Source organism: Gadus morhua, chromosome 4 (assembly GCF_902167405.1).
Source record: "Gadus morhua chromosome 4, gadMor3.0, whole genome shotgun sequence".
In the NCBI taxonomy this organism is placed as follows: domain Eukaryota; kingdom Metazoa; phylum Chordata; class Actinopteri; order Gadiformes; family Gadidae; genus Gadus; species Gadus morhua.
The window spans coordinates 10,148,336-10,171,827 of record NC_044051.1 but is presented as its reverse complement, the minus strand read 5'-3'; the positions used below and the strand labels follow the sequence as shown (position 1 = coordinate 10,171,827).

The window sequence follows — 23,492 nt, the reverse complement described above, 5'->3', positions numbered from 1 at the left end:
CATCCAATGGATAGAAAAACAGCCATTCATACAAAATGTTGTTGTGTATCAATGCAATTGTGAGACAAATAATTTGGTCACCACAAAAGGCATCCTACTAATACCCGAGAGGATTGATTTCATACAGAGATTGAGGCCGGCTTGTGCTCCCATTCTCCCTTTAGTTTGGGAAGAAGTGGACAAGGCTGACAGGGGATTTTCATTATTCACAGACCTGGTCTCACTAAGACACAGGGGGGTGTCTGACAATATACGTATACGTTTTTACCCTCTTTGTGAAATTGAGTTTTATGTGTTTTTCAGAACAAAACCAACGATCAGGTATCTTCCTACTTATTCAAGGCCAAGTGATTTATATTGTATTCATATACACAGCAACAGTAATGCCTGTTGATTTTTTATGTTGACACACGAAGCAAACACAAATCCACCCTCATTTATTTTTAAAAAATATCAAATTTATTTTGATTATAAAATGTGTAATTTGTTTTGCACATGCACACACTCACACACAATTATTCACCATAAACATTGTCCAATATTTTCTTTCTTTTTGTTATCTTTGATTCACAGAGCAAACACAGAACTAGTGACTGAAACATCTCATTTGAAAGGACACAATGGTTTTTACAGGAGAGGAAATTGCGAAAAAAATCAAAGTAGAAACATTTAGAAATGACCTACAAATGGACCAAAGTACAAAAGAGCAATGGCATTAAGAGACACTAACCCATTCACAAATGATTGTTTTTGGTATTAGGACCATTAAATACCCTTTTATTTTTAATTTGCAGTGAATGAACGCAGAGGCTTTTGTCTGTAGAGATTGCTTTGGAATAAAATGAAAGCAACAAAACATATAATAATCCATTTGCATGTCTTTGCCTCCATTTTGCGTCATACATTCCATGATGGAAAGCCAACTTTTTATTTTTGTCAAATATTAAATAGCATATCTAAGGAGTAACCCTGTTTCTTTCTGATTTCAACTCCATCTCTAGCTTGCACTCCCAACTTCCCCCAATTAGTTATAGGCTGCTTTGTGTTCCAGTGCAGGTGTTTAAAATCGAGAAAAGTCCACACACTTATTTGAAAGAAAATGTAAGAATTGGGGAACCTGTATGGAAATTATGTCTGTTAAATGTTTCCCGAGGACTGATCATTTACTTTAGATTATTGGAGCTTAATTTACAGCTCTTTTCCATGAAAAATCTCATCTTTTATGCACACATGCCCTTGAAGCATTGTCCCTCTGAGACTTAATGTCGAGACAATGTTATCTTCAACTGGAACGGACATATTTAGAGGCTACATTAACATCTAGAGAGTGATTGGTTGACCATTTCCCAGATAATCTGTTATCCTGCCCATTTTCCCTCGTAGTTTAGATTTAAGGCCATTATTTTGAATAAGGGAAAAGGAAAACTGGTTAACATTAAATGATCCAGAAAATTAGAAAGCAGCACGCAATGTTGATCAGTGACATGATGTCACATATCAATATTGCACTATACTAGCTATGATGATGTACTATCTATACTAGCTTATTCTTTGTCGGAGCTCATTATAGTTATATCATTAAACAATAATCATTAGTGTTCCAACTATCCATAGCCAACGCAATAACACTAAATCTTCCCCGTGGCACTCATAGATTTGTGCAGATTTGTGCAATTATACGGTAATAATATATCACATAGAACTATGTAGCATAGACTTGGGTTAAAATTTTGGATTTGAGCGAGTTCTCGATAACGATGATGATGATGATCAGATAACGATGCACCTTGAACACCTTTTATGTTCCACGATGGACCAATCAGTGCCCTGTATTCGTCCCCTTATGCCCGCAAGAGGAAACCGTAAAGCGATGGCGGTGGGATTAGCAGCACTGGACCACTAAGATCCCTGAAGACATGGCTGTTTCTTTTTTTTTCTTTAAGTTAGTTTAGAAAACAAACGTATGCACGAGCATGAAGGCAGCATACACACACACATACACACACAGACACACACACATACAACAAACTGCCCACACACATAGACACGCATGCTCATTCAGACACACACATACACACACAGGCACGAAAAAAAGTGACGTCTGTCCCGATCCTCTGAGGAAACACACACGCTTTGTGCAATAGGAAGACAAACAGAATGTTGTCTGGGACTTACGTTGTCATGACGGTTTTCAAGACCACAATAACATATTTCCCCCGAATGATTTTCTTCCAAAAATGACAACGCAACAGTGATTCTTGGCAGAAACCAAAAAAGAAAAACACAATTTTGTATTGAGAAAATCAACCCTTGTCAGACAGAAAAACCCAAGGAATGTCAGCTCGTATTGTTTTTATGAAGGCCACTGAAACGGCGTTGCTTGACTGTCGTTGCACATGTCCTGTTTTGCTGTAATGCCCATGTTAGTGCCTGTCCATGTTTTGAGTTCCCTTCATCACTGAGGCTTTATCTGCTAAACTCGCAGGCACATAAAAAATATCTGTTTTGTATCCGTGTGATCCTTGGTGTGGTAAGCCATGTATGGCCACCACCTTTTCTACCGTATTGCTTTGACTAAAGCCTCTGTGTTTATGAGCAGCCAGCATTACCTCCCCAATGCCTCCCTCAACAGTCCTGTTAGGATTGTTTTAGGAAAAACAGCATCTACCTTCCAGTATTGACATCGATCCTCCACAATATGGATGGTTTTGACATGTTTTTGTTTTGAGGTTTCATAAAATCATATATATATATTTTTTTTATATATAGATATAAAAAATAATAATTAAATGTGTCTTCCATGACTACCCTGCTTGAGATAAGGTTCTGTTTCACTTCAACTGGTACGATTTAGGCCTACATGTCATGAAAAAACCCTCGCCCCTGGAATAAAAGAAATCACAGTTATAATGTAGCTTTGTGAGACTTTCTCTCTCGCTCTCTTGATTTGGCACGGCGCACTGTACATCATGAAATCAATCCATAGTTAAAACGGAAACAAGCGATCACATGATTATATTCAAACAGTCCTATACACACACACACACACACACACACACACACACACACACACACACACACACACACACACTACGTGCACATCCCCTCCTCCTCGCCGCCGCACGTCGCGAGATTAGAAGCGATGGCGGGACCGGCGGCCCGGGCGTCGCCACGGGAACGGCGTGCGCTTCTGTGCCGTGTTACTTGTTGACGGGGGAAAGCCTCTTCAGCAGCTTCTTCCCCTTGGACAGAATACCTTTCTTCTTCTTCATGTCGTGGCTGTCGCGGGGGTCCCCGTCATGGTCGTCGCGGGGGTCCGAGGGCCCCTGAGAGCCCCGCGCGGGGCTGATGGGCCGCATGGTCCCCGGCAGCACCATTGGCGACGGGCTGCGCGCCACGGGCACGATGTCGGCGGTTTCCGTGGCGACCTGAGGGGGGAGATGGATGCCGTGTAGGGGGGAGGTGTTTGTTGGGCAGGGGAGGGGGGGATCAGTGCGGATTATAGTGAGATTATAGTGACTGTGTTGACACCCTTTCTCCGGAGAACACTAGAAGGGTGCACTCCTTTTATCCACTCCGGGGATCAGGAATCCTAACCGAAAAGGTTGACTGGTATCATGACAAATGTATAAGTGAACAATGCGTTCTGCAGTTATACACTTAGCCTTTTAAGATCATAGATGATATTTGTCATTGTCTTTAAATGTAAGACTTTAAGGAATATGTTTAAATCCCTGGCTGTCTTCATTATGTGTATAGTTATAATGTATAGTAGGGTAGTTTGTTGTGTAGAGCATTTAGCTAGTGAGTGAAATAGAGGATTGCAGGTTGTATTTATTCATTGAAACCGAAGCCATTGCCTGCTGTTATCAGTAATGAATGCCGTTGGGATATTAGGTCTCATTAAGCCAAAGCATGAAATAATTAATACGTTTTAAATAAGTGTGAATGGCTAGCTATTAATAAATATATGTCACATCCCTCCCTATTAAATATCACTATTGTATGTGTGCTTGTGATTATCGTGGGAAAGGGAACATGTTCTCTAAGTGTTCTGCTTGCATTTATCTCGAACAAAAAAAACGATTTATGCCATTAAAAGGAGGCAATTTAACGCACTGCAAAAGTTATGCTCCCATTTGAGTGTCAAATTACATTTTCTTTTGTCAAAGAGAAATTTTGTTTAAAGATTAATTTACTAATTTGACCAAGAGACGTTTCGACACACACGCGCACGCACGCACGCACGCACGCACGCACGCACGCACGCACGCGCACGCACGCACGCACACACGCACACACGCACACACAAGGGCACACACACGGGCATACACACACACACATACACGCACAGGCACACATGAGAGGAAGAAACAGTTGGGGAAAGGCCATCGAAGGATAAGCACAACATCAGCACATCACAGAGGCGGCTAGGAAGGTAGAGGCGGCTAGGTAGGCAGGTATTCCAGGAGAGGAAGCACACTGTACGATATTGATATACACAACCCCCAGCCAAACAACCCTTGATAACAAGCAACTCATTCTATCCATCGTCTGGACATAATAATTAATTGGTGTATATATCCATCAAGCCTCCACGATATTATATATATAAATATATATATTTATATATATATAACTTTTTTAATGCAGCCATCACTTTTGTGCAAAATATGACTTCCTTGCCTTTTCCTCCACCATAAGAAGAGGGATAGACAGTCCGATGATTGATGCCTATAGGGGAATTTTAATCTACATTCTTCAACAAAAAAGGCGAACAAAATCTGATGGCTGCAGCAAAAAATACCGGCGAGAAGTGTGACTGAACTGTCACAAATATTATTTTAAGCTTGACAAGTTTTTCAGCAATACTTGGTAGTGAAAGTAAAGTAAACTGGTGTGCATGCAGGTTTTTTTTTTTTTTTTTAGGTTATCGTGCTTGTTATCTCAAGTTTAAGACCAACTGTACACGGCAGACAGAGCAACTTTATGGTCTGAAATAAACCATCTTCTTCACGTATTTTATTGTTTTAGTTTTTTTGTTGTTGTTTTTTGCCAAGCGGGTGAGGGTAGAAACTAAATCAGATGTGACAGCGCCATTGTCAGTAAAAAAAACAACAACACATCACTATGACAACAACTACGACAACGACAACAACAACACAACACACGGACACAGAGCGCAGAGGGTTTTTTTATATCCAATTTTTTTTTCTCTTTTATTGTTTCCATCGTAACAATACATAACGGACGTCGTCTCAGTGAAGAGGTTAGTTCAGCGCACTCGCTAGCTCAGATCCAACATATCAAACATAGGCATGTCTAGAGAATCACTTTCAACAGAGCCGGAAAAATAGATTTGTGTGATGTGTGTAGAATATACAAAAAACAAGAAACAAAGCCTCTCTGGGGAAATACAGCATTCGGAGCCAAGAAAGATATTATAAAACGTATCAAGTTTCACTTTTTTGAAAAAGGCATGCTTTTCTCTCTGGAACAACTTTCGATATTTTCCTTTTCGACCCTGATTTTTAGTACAATACTTTTTTTATTTATTTTGTGTTTCAGTGCAAACAGGTACCAAATTATCATGTGTGTCAGGAATGATTTGGAGCCTTTTTCAAATCCATCGCCAAGTACTACATGCATAGAACCACCCGTCAAGATCCCCACAGTCTAGTCCCTCGTGTTCACGTTGGGCTTTGCTTCTTCCTTTCTCTGATACTCAGAAAACGAGGGGGAGGGGGGAGGGAGGGTTGTAAAACTGGGGTTTTTCAAACACAAGGTTCCACGGGGGGTCGGTTAGGGTGAGGCGGGGGGGGGGGGGGGGGGCCGGAGGGGGCTGTAAGTTTCTTTAATAGAGTCACCACTGGTCACCACAAACACACGCACACTGAACAGCACAAAGACAGCAAGTGGAAGAGGAAGCAAGACAACAGAAAGTAAAACCGAGAGAGGACAGAGAGAGAGGAGAGAAGATGGAGGAGAGCGAAGAGAGGAGAGAGACGAGGAGGAGGAGGAGGAGGAGGAGGAGCGACGAAGACGAAGGGTGGCTGTGTGTGTGTACGGGAGGCCTAGCGCTGAGAGCGGCGATGGTGATGTACCCGTTTGCCCTCTGCGTTGGCGGCAGAGGAGGAACAGTGGGAGGAGTTGGCGGGGGCGCGGCCGCCGGACTCCTCCTGGGGGGGGTGGTGGTGGTGGTGGGAGGGGATGTCCGTCAGATACACCTCCACGTCGTCAGGCACTTCTTCTAGAAAGTTGGAGGGGACCAGGCCGCGGTGGCCGTTGATGTCCCCCTGGAGGGGGAGAGAGGTGGTGGAGGGGGAGAGAGGGAGCAGGACGGGAGAGAGGAAAGGAGAGAAGAGAAGGAAAGGGAGAGGGGACAAGATGAGGAGAGAAGAAGTGGAGAAGAGAGGAGGAGGGGGGAGAAGAGGAGAGAAGGAAGGGGAGAGGAGAGGAGGAGGGGGGAGAAGAGGAGAGAAGGAAGGGGAGAGGAGAGGAGGAGAGAGGAAGTGGAGAAGAGAGGAGGAGGGGGGAGAAGAGGAGAGAAGGAAGGGGAGAGGAGAGGAGGAGAGAGGAAGTGGAGAAGAGAGGAGGAGGGGAGGGAAGAGGAGAGAAGGAAGGGGAGAGGAGAGGAGGAGAGAGGAAGTGGAGTAGAGAGGAGGAGGGGAGGGAAGAGGAGAGTGAGGGAGGAGATGAGAGAGAGGAGAGCAGGGGGGAGAAGGGAAAATGAGCGGATCAGAGGCACAAGAGAGAAGTGGAGAACCAAATGGGGAGAGAGCGTTAATGGAGGGAAGAGGGAGAAATGACATCAGAGTAAGTCTTTGAAAGTTCACAATTTGCAAAACAACATTTTGACTTTGAAAAATATCTTTTGCCATGAAAAATAGGAAAATGAATTGCGCTCACATAATAAAAGCCATCTTCATCAATTTCTCCAAAAACAGCCATGATGTCGCCAGCACAAAAGGTCAGCTCAGTCTATCCGAGACAGAGACAGAGAGGCACGCTAGGAAGTGGACTCATACATATACATACATGCGTGTTTCTCTCACAAATACAGCAGGTTTAGTAAAAGACAGAGGTATGCATTAAGAATTATAACCGATACAATGTTTTTTTTCCATGGGACTTGATGCTAAATGAAATGCATAGCGGTCGGACCAACAGTTTGTTCTGTGGATGAGACAATGACAAATATGAAACAGCAACGTCTTTCATAACAAATTAATACACTCATTTACGATGGTGTTAATTGAAGAGAATCATTGGTGTAATGCTTCTGTAATAATCAATGGAAGGTGCTCCACAGCTTTCGATGGTTCCATCCAAAATCACTGGGTTTCAATTCTCTCCCACTTTCACTCGTAAATTAGGATATCATTCTTTGCACATTGATGGTTTTTCGATGTACCAAAAACGTTATTTTGGACGCACCCTCTGGAGCACATTTGAGGCGAGTTACCATGACGATGATGGCGACGCAACGCAGCATTTTCAGTGGAGCACCAGGGGTCAGGGATCTAAAGAAACCTCTGGAGCCCTCGATGTCTTATATAGGGTGTAGTACCCCAACATCAACACAAGAGAGGCTCTAGAGCAGTGCGTGTCTTTAACTGGTTGTAGTAGCCCACTATCAACACAAGGGGAACGTCTCTGGAGCATTACGTATTTTATACTGGGTGTAGCACACCTCTGTCAACACAAGGGGAGCTCTCTCTGGCGCAGGGCTTGTCTCTTACTGGGTGTAGTACCTCAACGTCAACATTAGGGGAGCTCTCTCTGGGGTCGTAGTCGTAGAGGGCCACCATCCTCCGAGTAGCCTGGTCTCTACGCTGGCCGCGCCTGTTTTGCTCTGATAGAACACAGAAGAAGAAGAAGAAGAAGAAGAAGAAGAAGAAGAAGAAGAAGAAGAAGAAGAAGAAGAAGAAGAAGAAGAATAGAAATGATGATAGAAAAAACTGTTTAAGGAAACCATAAATCCTAATAATTATGAAACCATCCTATTCATGTTCCATTGACCTCCATGGGCCCTGTTTAGACACGCGTTACGAGTCCATCTTTAAAACCAGATTTTAATACGGTGGACAGACGTTTTCTCCGTCTGAAAAGAGGGGAGCAGTAGGATGCTCCGGAGGTTCTGAACACTGATTCCACTCTAGAGCGACAAGCGAATCATGCAAGCTGTTTCAAGTCACATGACTAGCTCATGACTCCAGATCTACATTCTCGATAGATAGATAACAACTTTATTAATCTCCCTGAGGGGAAATCCCTTTGTTACAACAGCCCAGTGGCAGTGGAAAACACAGGATAAGATACAATACAATAACATTTAAAAGTACTACTGAAAACCAAAATTTGACGCTAAACTAAATGCTAAAATAAAGACAAACAAAACAAACAAGGCAAAAAAACCAGACATTATAAACAATAAAAATTATAAATTATAAAGTGGCTAAGTACCAGTACTTCACAGTTTATTAAAGGTGAGAGTGGGATTAGCCGTTACAAGCCGTTTGGAAAATCTGCCTCTTCTGACATCAAAAGTGGGCATGTCCACCTAAATGTATGACGGATAGATGTGCAGCGTTTGCTACAGTCCACTGGGTAGGCTGGTAGACGGATCTATGCAGCACACATCTAGGTGGACACGCCCACTTGTGATGTCAGAAGAGGCCGATATTCCAAACGGCTTGTAACGGCTAATCACACACACCGCTGGTGGCATAACAAGTTTAAAGTGCATAAATGAGAGTTCTCTTCTCTCACAGGCGGGCCATTCATTCCTAAACAACCCCTCCATAGGGCGGCGTGCGGTACCTATCCGGTCGATGGGCGTGTTGAGGGGCAGGAAGCCCTGCTTGATGAGCTGGTCCAGCGTCTCGTCGTCCTCGGCCCTGATCTCTGACACCATGTTGCAGGGGATCAGGCCCATCCGACCGCACACCTCGCCCCGGTAGAAGCCGTCCGTGTCCTTATCCCCGTACACCTGGGGGGGGGGGGGGGATAAGGACATGGCAATGTAATAGAACACGATATGCATATCGCAAAGGCTGCGATTTCTTTTACGTTCAATAGTTAAATAAAGATGTTATAATATCAATATCAGCTTAACACATAGACCTGGCCTAAAGGAAAGAGCAGTTTATATGATGACGGCTTCCAATGTTGTGTTGGTCATACTATAGAATTATCTATTGCTTGTGTTTAGTGAATAATAAAGAACATAAGGAACTTTAAAAAGAGAAATGGCATACTAAATCGCCATCTCAATATTTGTCGAAAAAATCGCATTTTGATTATTACCCAAATCAGTCAGCCCTAGCCCTTTAGGGTGTTTGGACTGAAAACACAACGGTTTCTGGGATGAGTCCCAGAAACCGTCGTTGTGGATCCTTGTGTTTTAGATCCACGATAATGTTTTGGATCTAGAATTATTATAGCGCCAAGACTACCCTGGACTGATGCATCAAAATAAATAAATAAATATGATTATATTCATTTAATGGGAAATCAAGGCCGTAATGGACTACGCTCTGATGACTTCCTGTCAATGCCCATTCCTCATGTCTGGTCAGAATGATGGGAAATAGCCTTTCTGTCCGTCGCCTGTTCAGATGGGGAGCTTCTACAGACAGAGCGCATCCAAATGGATCGACTTTGCTTCCTATCGTCCATTTGTATCAACCTTTACATGAGACGGTGCTCAGGAGGTATTGGCCAATGGCTCGGTATCTTATTGACCTGTAACTGATCCAGTGGGCCGTAAGAGGATAAGTGTGGGGTAATACTTCCTGTCTGTTTCAGTTCTTTGTTGTAATCTCGTTGTGGGTCGTTTTAATGCTGCTATCAGCCAGCTCACTTTTGGAATCAGAGGTGTTTAAATCCAATGAGACATTGCCTGCTTCAAAACCAAAATTCGAAAAAAGATACATTTCTAAATATGCACCTATTTCTTCAACACTTTTCCCTTCCACTTAACTTCCTATTAATGTGCTTTGATACAGCACTGATGGTTTTCTGCACAACTAGTCAGGTCAGCAGTCTTCCCCATGAGGTTGAATTCTACTGAACCAGACTGAGAGCCCATTTAGAGGCTCAGGAACCCTTTGCAGATGATTTGGATCAATTAGCTGACTAGAGTGTGACACTTTGAAGCTACAATATTGGACCTTTTCACAAAATTCAAATTCTCTGAGATTTTGAGTTTGGGGTTTTCGGAAGCTGTAAGCCATAATCATCAAATTATAACAAATAAAGGCTTGAAATATCTCACTTTGCATGTAATGAGTCTATATAATATATATGATTCACATTTTAAGTTGAATTACTGAAATAAATGAACTTTTGCACGATATTCAAATTTTTCGAGATTCACCTGTATATATATATATGGACGACTCACCCTGATGATCTGGCCCTCTTTGAAGGGCAGCTCTTCGTCGGCGGCATCGGGGTTGGGGGACATGGAGAGTGGGTCGTAGTCGAACAGCGCCACGAAGATCCGGAAGGACTCCTCGGGCTTGGAGTCGCTGTAGTACGGCGGGGAACGTCGCTCCCTCTCCCGGTGGCCCCCGTCTTTAACACAGCAAGCAGACATAAACACCAAGACTTCATCACTCCTCCTTTTCCATAGGAAACCCCCCGGATACAGACCGGCCAAGAAAAGATAATTTGCAATTCAATTTAAAGGTCCACGACGTTTCAGAAAGTCTGCCTCTATTGACATCCCAAATGGGCGTGTCCACCTAGATGTACGACGGATAGATGAGCAACGTTTGCTACAGTGCACTGTGTAGGCTAGTAGACTGATCTATCCAGCACAGATCTAGGTCGACACGCCCACTTGTGATGTCACTAGAGGCAGATTTTCAAAACGGCTTGTCATGGCTAATCACACTCACACCTGGTGGTATAACATGGGACCCTTTAAAATTCTGCGTCATAGCAAGTTGCATATGCAGAAATAAAACAAGCGGAAAGATATTAGTAACATTTCTTACCTGACACAGTTCAGCTGTTAACTAAATCACTGTTCAGTTTATATCTTATAAATGTGTCTTTCTGCTCCGTTCTTAGGGGATATGCATGTGCACGGGCTTATAGAGAGACACACACGTCCCACACATGTCCTATGCCGGTATTCTCTACGTTCCACATGCTCTGTGCAGTAGGATGGAAGCACGCCTTTTCGTTCCCATGCACCACCAGCGCATGTGGGCCCCGCATACTAGGCTCAGTCTGCATGCATGCATCGTCAATGCAATCACATCAATACACACCTAAAAGGTACCCACACACTCACACACACAGGCGCATACACACACACACACACCTGCTTATGCACACACACACATACACTTACATGTATGCACAAATACACACACACACACACACGCGCACACACACACATACACACACACGCACACTCAAGCAAACGCACAAAAAGCGGACACATGCTATTTTGGCAATTCCAGTTGAGTGGGTGATGTATAAGGGGCAAGACACACAATGATGTTTTACATTGGCGTGATACATGGAGGTGGACACACAACAGACACTGTGGCATCAGCAACACAAACAAGACTCACGTGCATATTCCTATAGACTACGACAAACAACTGTGGTTGTGGGCTTTAATAGGAGTCATTTCTGTACACTACACTATCTATCTACTATTGACCCATCACTGTGAAAAGAACATATCACAGGCTCACTTCCTAATTATTCATTAGAAAGCTATTTTGAACTTTGAGGCCAATTTGAGTGAGGTTATTTGATTCAAATGTATATTCAATCCCATTGAAATAGATCAAAACAATAAGCTCTCTATCTAATAGGTGCGCACAAATATGTGTGACATATTCAATGGCATAATTCAATAATATAATTATCCAGTAATTAAGGTCTATATGTAATTGTTTGATTACAAACCACTTATCCTATTGAGTGGATGCTACAGAGACAGAGTAAACCACTTGTGCTTCGAACACCTCTTTTAAATTGCACATCATTTCACAATTTCACAAGCGAGTGTTGGCCAACACCTTGATCCAAACCAGAAAATATTGAGCATGTGCCTGACTTTACTGTCGAATTGCAATCAATATGAAAGTCAGGGGTGTTTCATTATTTATCTATCACTCTTTCTTGGCATATTGAAGACCATAGAAACGATCCAAACATTTGGAATGTTCTACTAATGAACAGTCCAAAGGTTACCTTCCAATCGTAAAAAGGTTACGTTTTTACGATGGAAGGTAAAAAGGTTAATCCTGTTATAAAATCTTATATCAGTACATCTTATTTTATGAAAGCAGCTAAAGGAATTAAATTGTTTCAATTGGACTCTTTTCCATAATGTACTTCACATTAATATCACCTCATCACTTTGTTGATTGTATTGCTGTATCTATCTGTATATATATATATAGATATAGAGATATATTTTACAGGGATTTGTATACACAGCCAAAACCTTGCTGTGATTTTACAAAAACAGCGACGGCACAAGCACTTTTCTAAAGCTAACTCCTTAACAATCCTCATACAACCGGTCATGCAATACGCCCGTACTAACAACAACAACAACAACATGAGGCGCTAGTGGGCCTGGTCAACCTACAATAGGCGAGTGGGTTCAGCAGACACCTGCAGTTCAGTGCAGTGAGGAGGGCATTCTCTGAGCAGTCAACCAATCAAGTCAGCTCATGTCATCATCATCAAGAGTGGCCATCTTGGAATGGTCCTTTGAAAGAGTGAGGGGGGCACGGGGAGGGGAACGGCTTGCCAGTAGAGTTGGGGGGTCGGGGTGGTGGTGAGGGTGGAGGAGGGGGTGTGTGTGTGGGGGGGGGGGGGGGGGGGGGGTCGGGCATCTCAGTGCAGTGAGTCATGCTGAGCAACTGTAAGCATAATAATAATCATGACGGTATAACATAAGTGGCACGCGGGTCCCAGAGTCGCGGGTGCCATTATTATTATTATTAACATTATTATTATCACTTTTGACGTTGTTTCAGTTGCATCGGAGGGGGGGGGGGGGGGGGGGGGGGCAGGAGGGACGGGGGAGAGGGGGGGGGGACGTACCATACGGAGCGCGGGTGGCTGCGGCGTGCCTGTGTGGCGGCCGGGTGCTGTGGCCAGCTACCCTGCCACAGTAACCGTCCTCCTGGCCCGGACAGAGCTTGCCCTCACCACTACACTCAGTGGTTATCTCTACGAGGGGGAAAGAACCAATCAGAGAGGAGGAGGCGGAGTGTGGGGAGGGGCAGGGGAAAGGAGGAGGAGGGGGTCAAGAGAGAGGGGCACACTTGGTAAAGAAGTCGACGCTAAAAAATCGCAAAAAAGGGAAACGGCGGGTCCTTCCTGTTCAGGGCTTCTGCACTTCCTGTTTGGGTTGGGTCTGATCGTTGATAGTGAAAATTAAACTGGATACTTTGGATCTTTAAAATAAGGACTAAAATGAAAACCAAATGGTCATAAGATGAGAGGTAAGCGTACCAGTAGTACAACATCCATGCTGTCTATTGGCTGTACTGGCCGACTGGCTGTGTTGCGGTCCGTTAAGATCCCTTACACGTGTTAGCGGGGGCGGGGGGGGGGGGGATGGGCGTGGTGCTACAGACGCAGAGAGAGGTGATCGGAGACACAAGGATGGAGGTGGTGCTTTTCCTTTGGTTTGTTGTTTGTTGGTTTGTTTGTTTCTAACAGCGCAACACAGAGTGGCGAGTGGGGGTGGGAAGGGTGTGTGTGTGTGGGGGGGGGGGGGGCACATAGAACATCAAAAGCAGAGTCACACTCAGCCACACTCAAGCACAACCCAATACCATCTTTCTCTTTCACTCTCTCTCAAAAACAATCTCTCTCTCTCTCCCTCCCTCCCTCCCTCCCTCCCTCCCTCCCTCCCCCTCTCTCCCTCCCTCTCTCCCCCCCTCCCTCCCTCCCTCCCTCCCTCCCTCCCTCCCTCCCTCCCTCTCTCTCTCTCTCTCTCTCTCTCTCTCTCTCTCTCTCTCTCTCTCTCTCTCTCCCCCTCTCTCTTTCTCTCTCTCTCTCTCTCTCTCTCTCTCTCTCTCTCTCTCTCTCTCTCTCTCTCTCTCTCTCTCTCTCTCCCCCTCTCTCTGTCCCCCTTCTCTTGGGCGTGCCACCTTGCGACTGACCAATAGAGGGGACCATGAGGGGCCGTCTCTGGGGCTGGGGCCCTCCGCGGGGCCCCTGGGGGCCTCGTCTTCCGTTCTCCCGGTCGTGTCGCCCTCCCGGCGAGCTGCCAGCCTGCAACACACACAAACACCGACACAGAGATACACACACCGCCATTTACCCAAAGTCATATGTGCGTGCTCACATATGTGATGACACAGACACCCAGACACACACACACACACACACACACACACACACACAAACAGACACACACACACACAGACATGTGCACACATGCACGGACAGACACACATGTAAGCACTCGCTCAGTTTAACCCGCCCCACCCCGGACAAACAAAGCACACACACACAGACACACACACACACACACACACACGCACAAGCACACAAGAAAAGAAATTACCATTTCAAAGTAAAACAAAGCAACATCAGGAGAGAAGCAGTATCGTTAAGCATGTTTTTATTTCAACAGAAACAATTTTTGTACATTTCCATGTCAAATAGGGGAGAGCAATTCATGCAGCAACAGAAACAAAAACAAGCCGTGAGGAGGGAAAGTGACCGTGAAAAGTTACCAAAACAACAGAAGCCTTTGAATCGAGATCACAAATGTTTGCAGGAAGAAGGGCTGTTACTTGTACCTTGAGCGCGTGGTGTGAGCTGCGTCGTCTACCTTCGTCGTTCAGCTGCATCTCCGAGTACAGCTCTTCTTCGTCCTCCTCCAGGATGTCCGACAGGTCGGAGCCCCGACTGCTCTCGCTGTGGTACTCCTCACTGTGACTATAGTGAGGCTGCCGTATACACAAGTGACAGTGTACAAGTACGTGGACACACATGCGACGACAAACGAACACGACGGGGACACAGGCGCGCGCACACACGCGCGCCGCGCAACACGCAGACACACACACACACACTCACGCCACAGACAGACACCGTGTGTACACATGTAACGTGCGACAGAACAAAACATAAAACAAAGAAAAAAGGCATCCACACATTCACGCCCCCAACCACACACAAATACGTGACCCCGAAACGAACGGAACCTGGGTGTGTGTGTGTGTGTGTGTGTGTGTGTGTGTGTGTGTGTGTGCGTCCTCCGAGGTGCACGTGGATCCTACCTGCGCCGGTACCTCATAGGGACCCCCCCCAATAAGGACCCCCCAAGAAGGACCCCCCCTAACCCAACAACCTTAACCTTAACCCTTCCTCGCGGTAAGCTTTTGTTGGTCTAGTCGTGTGACCGGCCTGTTGCTTGCTGTACCGCCTGGTACAGTAGATTGGGCTAGTAAAGATGGCTCTATGTAATGGATCTATGGTAGAATTAGGGCTTTGTCGCTACAGAGCACTTCATAAACACTTCATAAAGTCGTTAGGAAGCTCTCTTCTCTGTAATAAGATAAGATGAAATTAGACCGTATTAGGGTCAAAGCAGCAAATTGGGGATTAGCTGGTAAAATGACTTATTGGTTGGCAAGTCTATTGTGAATTAATGAGAAAAGCAGGGGGATCCTATTCCAATGAAGCCGCGTGGGTTCGGTTGCAGCCGTGATTGGCTCGGGGGGGGCAGTGAAGTCATTTCCTGGTGGCGGTTCTTACCGGCCGGCCCAGCTCAGAGGCTCTGAGGAACTCGTCGACCGAGGGCCCCCTCCGACGTCCACGCGCCAAGCCTTCCTCGTCTTCTTCTTCCTCGTCCGAGTGGCGCTGGTGGAAGGGCTGCTCGCCGTATCCCCCCTGCTGTCTCCTGTCGCCCTGGGGGGGGGGGGGGGGGGGGGGGAGGAGGAAAGGAGAGGAAGAGAGAACGAAAGAAGGACAGAAAGAGAGGCGGAAAAGAATGGAAGATAAAGAGAGGGAAGGACATGAAGAAGGAAGATTATTAAATTGGACGCATTTATTTTTTGGACAATACGGGCAAACAAGCTCTACTACTTTTCGTGGTGTGAGCACAATCAATAGTAACCAGATGATTATGACCAAGGCAAAACATTGCAATTAACGGTGCAGTGTGTAGAATTGAGTGGCCTCTTCATCGTAAGTCCTTTGAACATAATATCCTATGCATAAAGAGGTTTCAATTTTTCTGGAGTTTCATACACTTTTTAATCCAAGTTGAGAATAGCGGAGTGAACTGCAGTCAGCGGCTGAGGGGGATTATGATAGGATGTGCTTTCGTTGTGAGAAGTCAGTTCCTGACCATGTTTCCCTGTTCGATGTGAATCACCAAAGAGGGGAGCATTACCTGCGTGGAGCTCATTTCACAGAGCAGCTAGTCATGCTACAGAGCAGCGCGTGGTGCTACAGAGCAATTTGTGGTGCTACAGACTAGCGTGTCATGCTACAGAGCAATTTGTGTTGCTACAGACTAGCGTGTCATGCTACACAGCAGTGTGTGGTGCTACAGACTAGCATTTCATGCTACACAGCAGTGTGTGGTGCTAGAGACAAGCATTTCATGCTACACAGCAGTGTGTGGTGCTACAGACTAGTGTGTCATGCTACAGAGCAGCGCGTGGTGCTACAGACTAGCGTGTCATGCTACAGACTAGCGTGTCATGCTACAGACTTGCGTGTCATGCTACAGACTAGCGTGTCATGCTACAGAGCAGCGTGTGGTGCTACAGACTAGCGTGTCATGCTACAGAGCAGCGTGGGGTGCTACAGAGCAGTGCGTTGTGCTACAGACTAGCGTGTCATGCTACAGAGCAGCGTGGGGTGCTACAGACTAGCGTGTCATGCTACAGAGCAGTGCGTTGTGCTACAGACTAGCGTGTCATGCTACAGACTAGCGTGTGGTGCTACAGACTAGCGTGTCTTGCTACAGAGCAGCGCGTTGTGCTACAGACTAGCGTGTCATGCTACAGAGCATTGTGGGGTGCTACAGAGCAGTGCGTTGTGCTACAGACTAGCGTGTCATGCTACAGAGCAGCGTGGGGTGCTACAGACTAGCGTGTCATGCTACAGAGCAGCGTGCGGTGCTACAGACTAGCGTGTCATGCTACAGAGCAGCGTGGGGTGCTACAGACTAGCGTGTCATGCTACAGAGCAGCGTGCGGTGCTACAGACTAGCGTGTCATGCTACAGAGCAGCGTGCGGTGCTACAGACTAGCGTGTCATGCTACAGAGCAGCGTGCGGTGCTACAGACTAGCGTGTCATGCTACAGAGCAGCGTGTGGTGCTACATCGCACAGCGTCGGACTACATTGAGCCGCGGGCCGACGCGGTGCGCTCCAGCGTCAGAATACCTTCCCGCTCTCCGCCGCCACGCGCTGCGCCGCCTCGCGGGCGATGGCCTTGGCCACGGTGTCCGGGATCAGCGTGCCCCGCGGCTGGGGCAGGATCCTCTGCGGGGAGGGGGAGCGGGGGTTGGCCGACGGGGGCGCCTCCAGGGTGTGTACCTGCGGGGGAGCCATCCGCGCCGGGTCCCACGCACCGGGCTGTCCTTGGGGGCCCGGGGCCATCCGCGGGGGGTCCCATCCGCTGGGCGGGGGGCCGGCGCCGCCGTGCTCTTTGGCCTCCAGGTCTCTGGCACTTACTGGTCGCTTGGGCAGGGGGTGGGGGTGGGGGTGGGGGATCAGGGGTAGCCGGTGCTGGGGTCTCAGGCCCTGGTGCGGCTGCAGGTGCAAGGGCTGCGGCTGACAGTTGGGGGGCCGGGGTTGGCCTTGGGGGTGGGGGTGCCCCTGTGGGCCGCCGGGGTGTGGCACCCCATGGTGCGGACCCCCGGGGTGTTGACCTCCAGGGTGTTGACCCCCAGGGTGTTGACCCCCAGGGAGTTGACCTCCAGGGTGTTGACCCCCAGGGTGTTGACCTCCAGGGTGCGGACCCCCAGGGTGTTGACCCCCAGGGTGTTGACCTCCAGGCTGCGGACCCCCAGGGTGCGGACCCCCAGGGTGCGGACCCCCAGGGTGGGGACCCCCAGGGTGGGGACCCCCAGGGTGAGGCTCCCCGGCGTGGGGCTGGCGGGGCTGGGGGTGGGGCTGGGGCAGAGTCTGTCCGTGGGGGTGGGCTTGGTTCTGGGGGTGCGTCTGCTGCGGGTGGGGGTGGGGCAGGGTCTGTGAGTGCGGGTGGGGGTGGGGCTGGGGCTGAGAGTTTTGGGGGCGGGGGTGGGGTTGCGGCGGGTGTTGGTGGGGGTGTCCCGGCGCCGGGGGCGGGCCACACAGCTGGAGCTGGGGCTGGGGGTGCTGCAGGTGGGGGGACTTGAGGTGGGGGTGCTGTTGAGGAGGCGGGGGGCCGGGGGGTCCGCTGTGGGGGTGCAGCGTCAGCGCCAGAGGCTGGGGTCCCGGCGGGGGCAGGGCCAGGGGGGGCGGAGGCACCAGCAGGTTGTTTGGAATGACGGCGACGGGCGAGTCCTGGGACTCGCCCTGCGCGGACAGAGTTCTGACGATGACCTCGCGCGCCTCCAGACACTGGATGCGGGTCAGCTCCACGCTGACGTAGTCGGCCAGCGGGTACAGCACCTCGGCGATCTGCTCCGCACGGTCACCACGACAACGACAGTAGTGTTAGCATTAGCATTAGCGCAAAGTGATTCTTTTTTTTATGGTCGATCTTCGAATAGGCCGCTATTGTTAATCTATCCATTCTGTGTAACTGTTCATTTGTAATAAAAAAACCAAACTTTCATGTATAGGAACATATGACACCAGATAATCACACCAGTGTGATTAGCCATTACAAGCCGTTTTGAAAATCTGCCTCTTCTGACGTCACATCAACTGGGCGTGTCCACCTAGATGTGTGCTGGATAGATCAGTCTACCAGCCTACCCAGTGGACTGTAGCAAACGTTGTTCATCTATCGCCATACATCTAGGTGGATATGCCCCCTTGTTATGTCAGAGGAGAAAGATTTTGAAAACAGCTTGTCATGACTACTCACACTCACACATGGTGGTATAATATGTAACCCTTAAAAACATTGAATGTAGTTCAGAATAGATTCGGCGTCAAACGGAATATGATGCCATCAGGATCCAGACATTGCGTTACAATTTGCCTGCTCAATGAAGACTGAGCTATCTTTATTATTATATTATTATTATACATTTTGAACGGAATGCATGTTAAAAGTGAGAGGCTTGTGATGGCACTTCACTACAGCTAGAGCCCAGTGTTGTGCACATGACGTGTATATGTAAAAGAACTGAGCGCAGTCAGACACAGCATACGGCATCACAACGGCTACACACTAGCATCCCTATAAAGTACTCCAGTACCCCATGCAACCTTTAAAATCCAATATCTTAATGTTTACATTGAGAAGCAGAACGGAGGCTCTGATGTTCCATTCCTGCGTGCCGCATCCTTATAACACTCTCACCGCCTCTATTACGTAAACTCAGAGGAAATGAATCACGGCTGCGGACGCAAAGCTGTCAACCTTGCACAATGTTTTGACATCTCTGCCGGAGACAGCTCCTCAAAGTCCTTCCACTCCCTCGCCCCCTCCTCCCCCCTCCTCCTCCTAAACCGGGCTGACACGGAAATCCACGTTCGCAGTGGAACCCCCCCTGTCCCCCACCCCCACCCCAACCCCAACCCCAGCTCACCCTCTGTCCTTTGGTGCAGACTACGTAACCGATGACGTTGGCCCCGTTGGACGTCCCGGTCGGGGAGAGGGGCGGGGGCTTCCAGTGCACCTGCAGGACTCCGGGCGCCTGTCCGCACAGCACCTGCACCTCCTGAGGTGCCAGAGGAGGGCCTGGGACAGAGCAACGAGAGAGCAGCTGTCAGTACCCATGTCGGTGTGTGTGTGTGTGTGCGTGTGTGTGTGTGTGTGTGTGTGTGTGTGTGTGTGTGTGTGTGTGTGTGTGTGTGTGTGTGTGTGTGTGTGTGTGTGTGTGTGTGTGTGTGTGTGTGTGGGTGTACATACTGCATACAACAGAGGAGGATAGATGAAGCACACCACGGTCACCATGCATTGTGCAGTAGCAGCAGAGGTTGGAATCAGGTTTTGTGAAGGAGAAGGCGGTTCTGTTTGGTTTTGGTACGATACGATACAACAGGGGCCCATGCTGGGGACATGGGATGGCTGTGAGCATTCAGGAGGAATCAAGTTGTGATGGGGGATATTTGGAAGGAAATGGATTTAAATATCAAAGGGTATAAGGGAATAAAGATAAGACATAAGAAAGACCTACATTCAACCAGAAGAAAGCTCCTACACCTTCCTAAAAGCATCCTTGTGTAGGTTATGTGTTATGCAGCGTAGGGCAGCCTAGAGTAGATTACGTGTTCAACAGAGAGAGTAGAGCAGCCTAGAGTAGATTACGTGTTCAGCAGAGAGAGTAGAGCATCCTAGAGTAGATTACGTGTTCAGCAGAGAGAGTAGAGCATCCTAGAGTAGATTACGTGTTCAGCTGAGAGAGTAGAGCAGCCTAGAGTAGATTACGTGTTCAGCAGAGAGAGTAGAGCAGCCTAGAGTAGATTATGTGTTCAACAGAGAGAGTAGAGCAGCCTAGAGTAGATGTTGTGTTTAAGAGAGATAGGGTAGAGTATCCTAGAGTAGATTTTGTGTTTAGAAGAGAGAGGTTAGAGCATCCTAGAGTACATGTTGTGTTCCACTCTCCAGGGCTGCAAGGCCAAGTCATGCAAAACAGGGGGAGGCTGCATCCAGGCAGACACTCATGGTAAAATGTGGGTTTGCTCAGTGAGCAGCGAGGGAGGGTAGGCGAAAGCTTTTTACAAAGCATTTCTTTTTTTAGTGTCCATTGTTTGAGGCGGTGCTGAGTGATTCGACTCGGAAAACATCATAGCAGATGACATCGAGGATAGGGATCTGAGTCGTGATGTGCACGATGCAATGAGCAAACATGAGCAAAATTGTATTTCACTTGACTGATTACGTGTGTTAGGCTTGTGTTGTATTCAATATGCCACATATATAGTAGGAGAGGTGATTAAAGGTTGTGTTGTGGATCAAAATTGAAATAAATCTCATTAAAAAAAAAGAGATTATTCCACATGGAATAATGAATTCCATATTTTCTGCATTATACGATTGTGCCCAGGTTTGGTGGTGAGCTACCAGTGTCTTGTCACTGTATATTCCAGTCTGTCTTTCTCATGGCAACATGTGATCTGTATCTAATGCACTCAACATGAGCCTAAGATGCTTTTAGTAAACTAACCCCAGGGCAGATGCATATTCTGACCTGTTCTGCAATATGGTGTTGGACCTAGACAGAAATCAATAAAAACAATGTAAGGCAATGTTTCTTAACACAGCATTGTCAGTGGAATCCTTACTATCCCATGTTGCAAGCAACAAAAGAGTCCACATAGGGTAGCAAACATATTCCGTATATTGTGATGTGGTATCATTGGATTTTCCACATATTTCTCAAACGTGATTCTGCAACACACAATGCAAGCAAAGTAAAAAAAAGTGACAAAGTGACACTCTCGACATAAACAACACACTATTTGAACAGTGCATAAAAAACAGAGCCCTGTGTATGAGGACGTAAACCGGAAGTATACACCTGTATTCCAGGAAGTAAACAGGAAGTAGAAAACATGCTGCATATCAACACGTAAACAGGAAGTGGAATTCTGTGCGTCACAAAGTAAAACACATCGAGTCAATCAGAAAGTTAGCATACACCCTGTACATCAGGATAAGTAAACAGGAAGTACAACTGACCCGCCGCTAGGGTGCAAAACTCCACCCCGGCCTCCTTCTTCTCCCTCTGCTCCAGCGGCAGTTGCCATGGCACCTGGTGCGGCCTCGCTACCACCGTCACCTTGTACACCGTCATGGCCTTCAGGTTGACAAAGCGCAGCCGGCAACGGCCCGGCTTCACCGCCGCGTGCTCCGCACCGTCGAGGAAGATGGTGTGGCCGTAGTTACTGTTGCTGGGCAGCCAGGAGAGCTCGGCCGTGTCGCGCTGGATGTCGTCCACGCGCAGCCCGCACGCCGCCACCACCACGTTGGCGCCGACCAGCAGCGTGCAGCGCAGCTCGTCCGAGGGCCCGCGGTCGGTGGTGCTCTGGACCGACACGCGGTGCACACAGCCGTCCAGGTCCAGCTTCTCCAGCAGGCACTTGGTGCGGCCCCCGAGGGCCACGGTGGCCCTCAGCTCGCCGTCCACCAGCACGGCGTAGCCCGACATGCCGGCGCTCCAGCCGCGCGACACCAGGGGCGGGTCCCAGCCCACGATGACGCTGCGCGCCAGCTGCTTGATGAGGTTGATTCGCCGGGGGTAAGGCACCACGTCCTCCGCTAGGTCCTCGGGGTCCGGGGGCCCCTCCTCGGTGCCGTTGCTGCAGGGGCCCAGCGCGTTGGACGAGCACAGGACGCCGCCGTCGAGGGTGCCGCCGCCGCCGCCGCCCCCGCCCTCCACACCCATGATGCACAAGGGGGCGTGGCCCGGCTGGCCTAGCTCCTCCCCCTCGTCCCCGGCCTGGATGGCGAGCTTCTCCTTGTCCTGGACAAACTCCACGAAGTTGGAGGGGACAAGGCCCCGTTGGCCATCCAGCAGCTCCCCTGGAGGACAGATACGGCGTTACAGGGCAAGTTCAAGTTCAACACATCTGCCACTGGAATCCCCCAGCTGATCATTTGGGAAAGAAATCCTACACCTAATGACAGGGAAACCTTTCAAATTGTTTGGAAACGATCAGTCAATGAGGAAAACCCATCCTCCTCATCCGCCGTAGGCATTTGATATTTACACACAGATATACATCCAAAAGCCAAATATTTGTAATTGTCAGGGTATCATTTATCTAATGTTGAAGCTCTGCTGTCTGTCTACTGTTGATTCCAAATGACAGTTGGTTTCTGTCGCCTGCAGCGTTCTATTGATCAGAGTGCCACCGTTTTTCATTATAGCCCAGCAACCCGGAGCACGTTAGTGTTCAGTGTTTTGCTGCTCAAGGACTTCTCTGTGAAACGCTCATAACTGCTGTCATAGTAACCCTGTCACCTGAGCCTTCTGAGCCAGGTCGTCTTACTATAAACCCCCGCCCGGTCAACACCTGTTTGCCTTTCATTTCAGAGGGAGAAATGTCAACACAAGCTGAGATTGTATGAGGCTAGAGAGCTGAGACTTTAACAGCGAGCTATTTACCTGATCCCAAGCCTTACTGACTCATGTTGATCCATCTTTTTACATCATAAAGGAGCCAAACACGGGACAAAGGTGTAAAAATACACATTTATCTTCCAAGACATATTTAATGCTTAATTGTGTTCAATGTGCAATTGTATCATACAGCTATTACGGGATTGTGTGTGTGTGTGTGTGTGTGTGTGTGTGTGTGTGTGTGTGTGTGTGTGTGTGTGTGTGTGTGTGTGTGTGTGAGTGGGAGTGCATTCATTGAATT

General features: G+C 47.8%; 1 protein-coding gene across 1 annotated transcript in view; it reads right to left on the bottom strand.

The window, feature by feature from the left end:
- Positions 1 to 451: 451 nt before the first annotated feature.
- rimbp2a (RIMS binding protein 2a) overlaps positions 452 to 23,492 on the bottom strand; it is a 76,360-nt gene continuing 53,319 nt past the window's right edge. Inside the window, exons 12-25 of the mRNA XM_030354359.1 lie at positions 21,808 to 22,650; positions 19,712 to 19,863; positions 18,114 to 18,629; positions 17,409 to 17,798; positions 15,766 to 15,918; positions 14,805 to 14,954; positions 14,160 to 14,271; positions 13,090 to 13,218; positions 10,409 to 10,581; positions 8,824 to 8,992; positions 7,755 to 7,855; positions 6,910 to 6,981; positions 6,105 to 6,296; positions 452 to 3,428 (exon numbers count right to left, since the gene is read on the bottom strand). Coding sequence (XP_030210219.1) covers positions 3,201 to 3,428; positions 6,105 to 6,296; positions 6,910 to 6,981; positions 7,755 to 7,855; positions 8,824 to 8,992; positions 10,409 to 10,581; positions 13,090 to 13,218; positions 14,160 to 14,271; positions 14,805 to 14,954; positions 15,766 to 15,918; positions 17,409 to 17,798; positions 18,114 to 18,629; positions 19,712 to 19,863; positions 21,808 to 22,650 — 3,380 coding nt within the window. The 3' untranslated portion in view covers positions 452 to 3,200. The remainder of the gene's footprint in view (positions 3,429 to 6,104; positions 6,297 to 6,909; positions 6,982 to 7,754; positions 7,856 to 8,823; positions 8,993 to 10,408; positions 10,582 to 13,089; positions 13,219 to 14,159; positions 14,272 to 14,804; positions 14,955 to 15,765; positions 15,919 to 17,408; positions 17,799 to 18,113; positions 18,630 to 19,711; positions 19,864 to 21,807; positions 22,651 to 23,492) is intronic.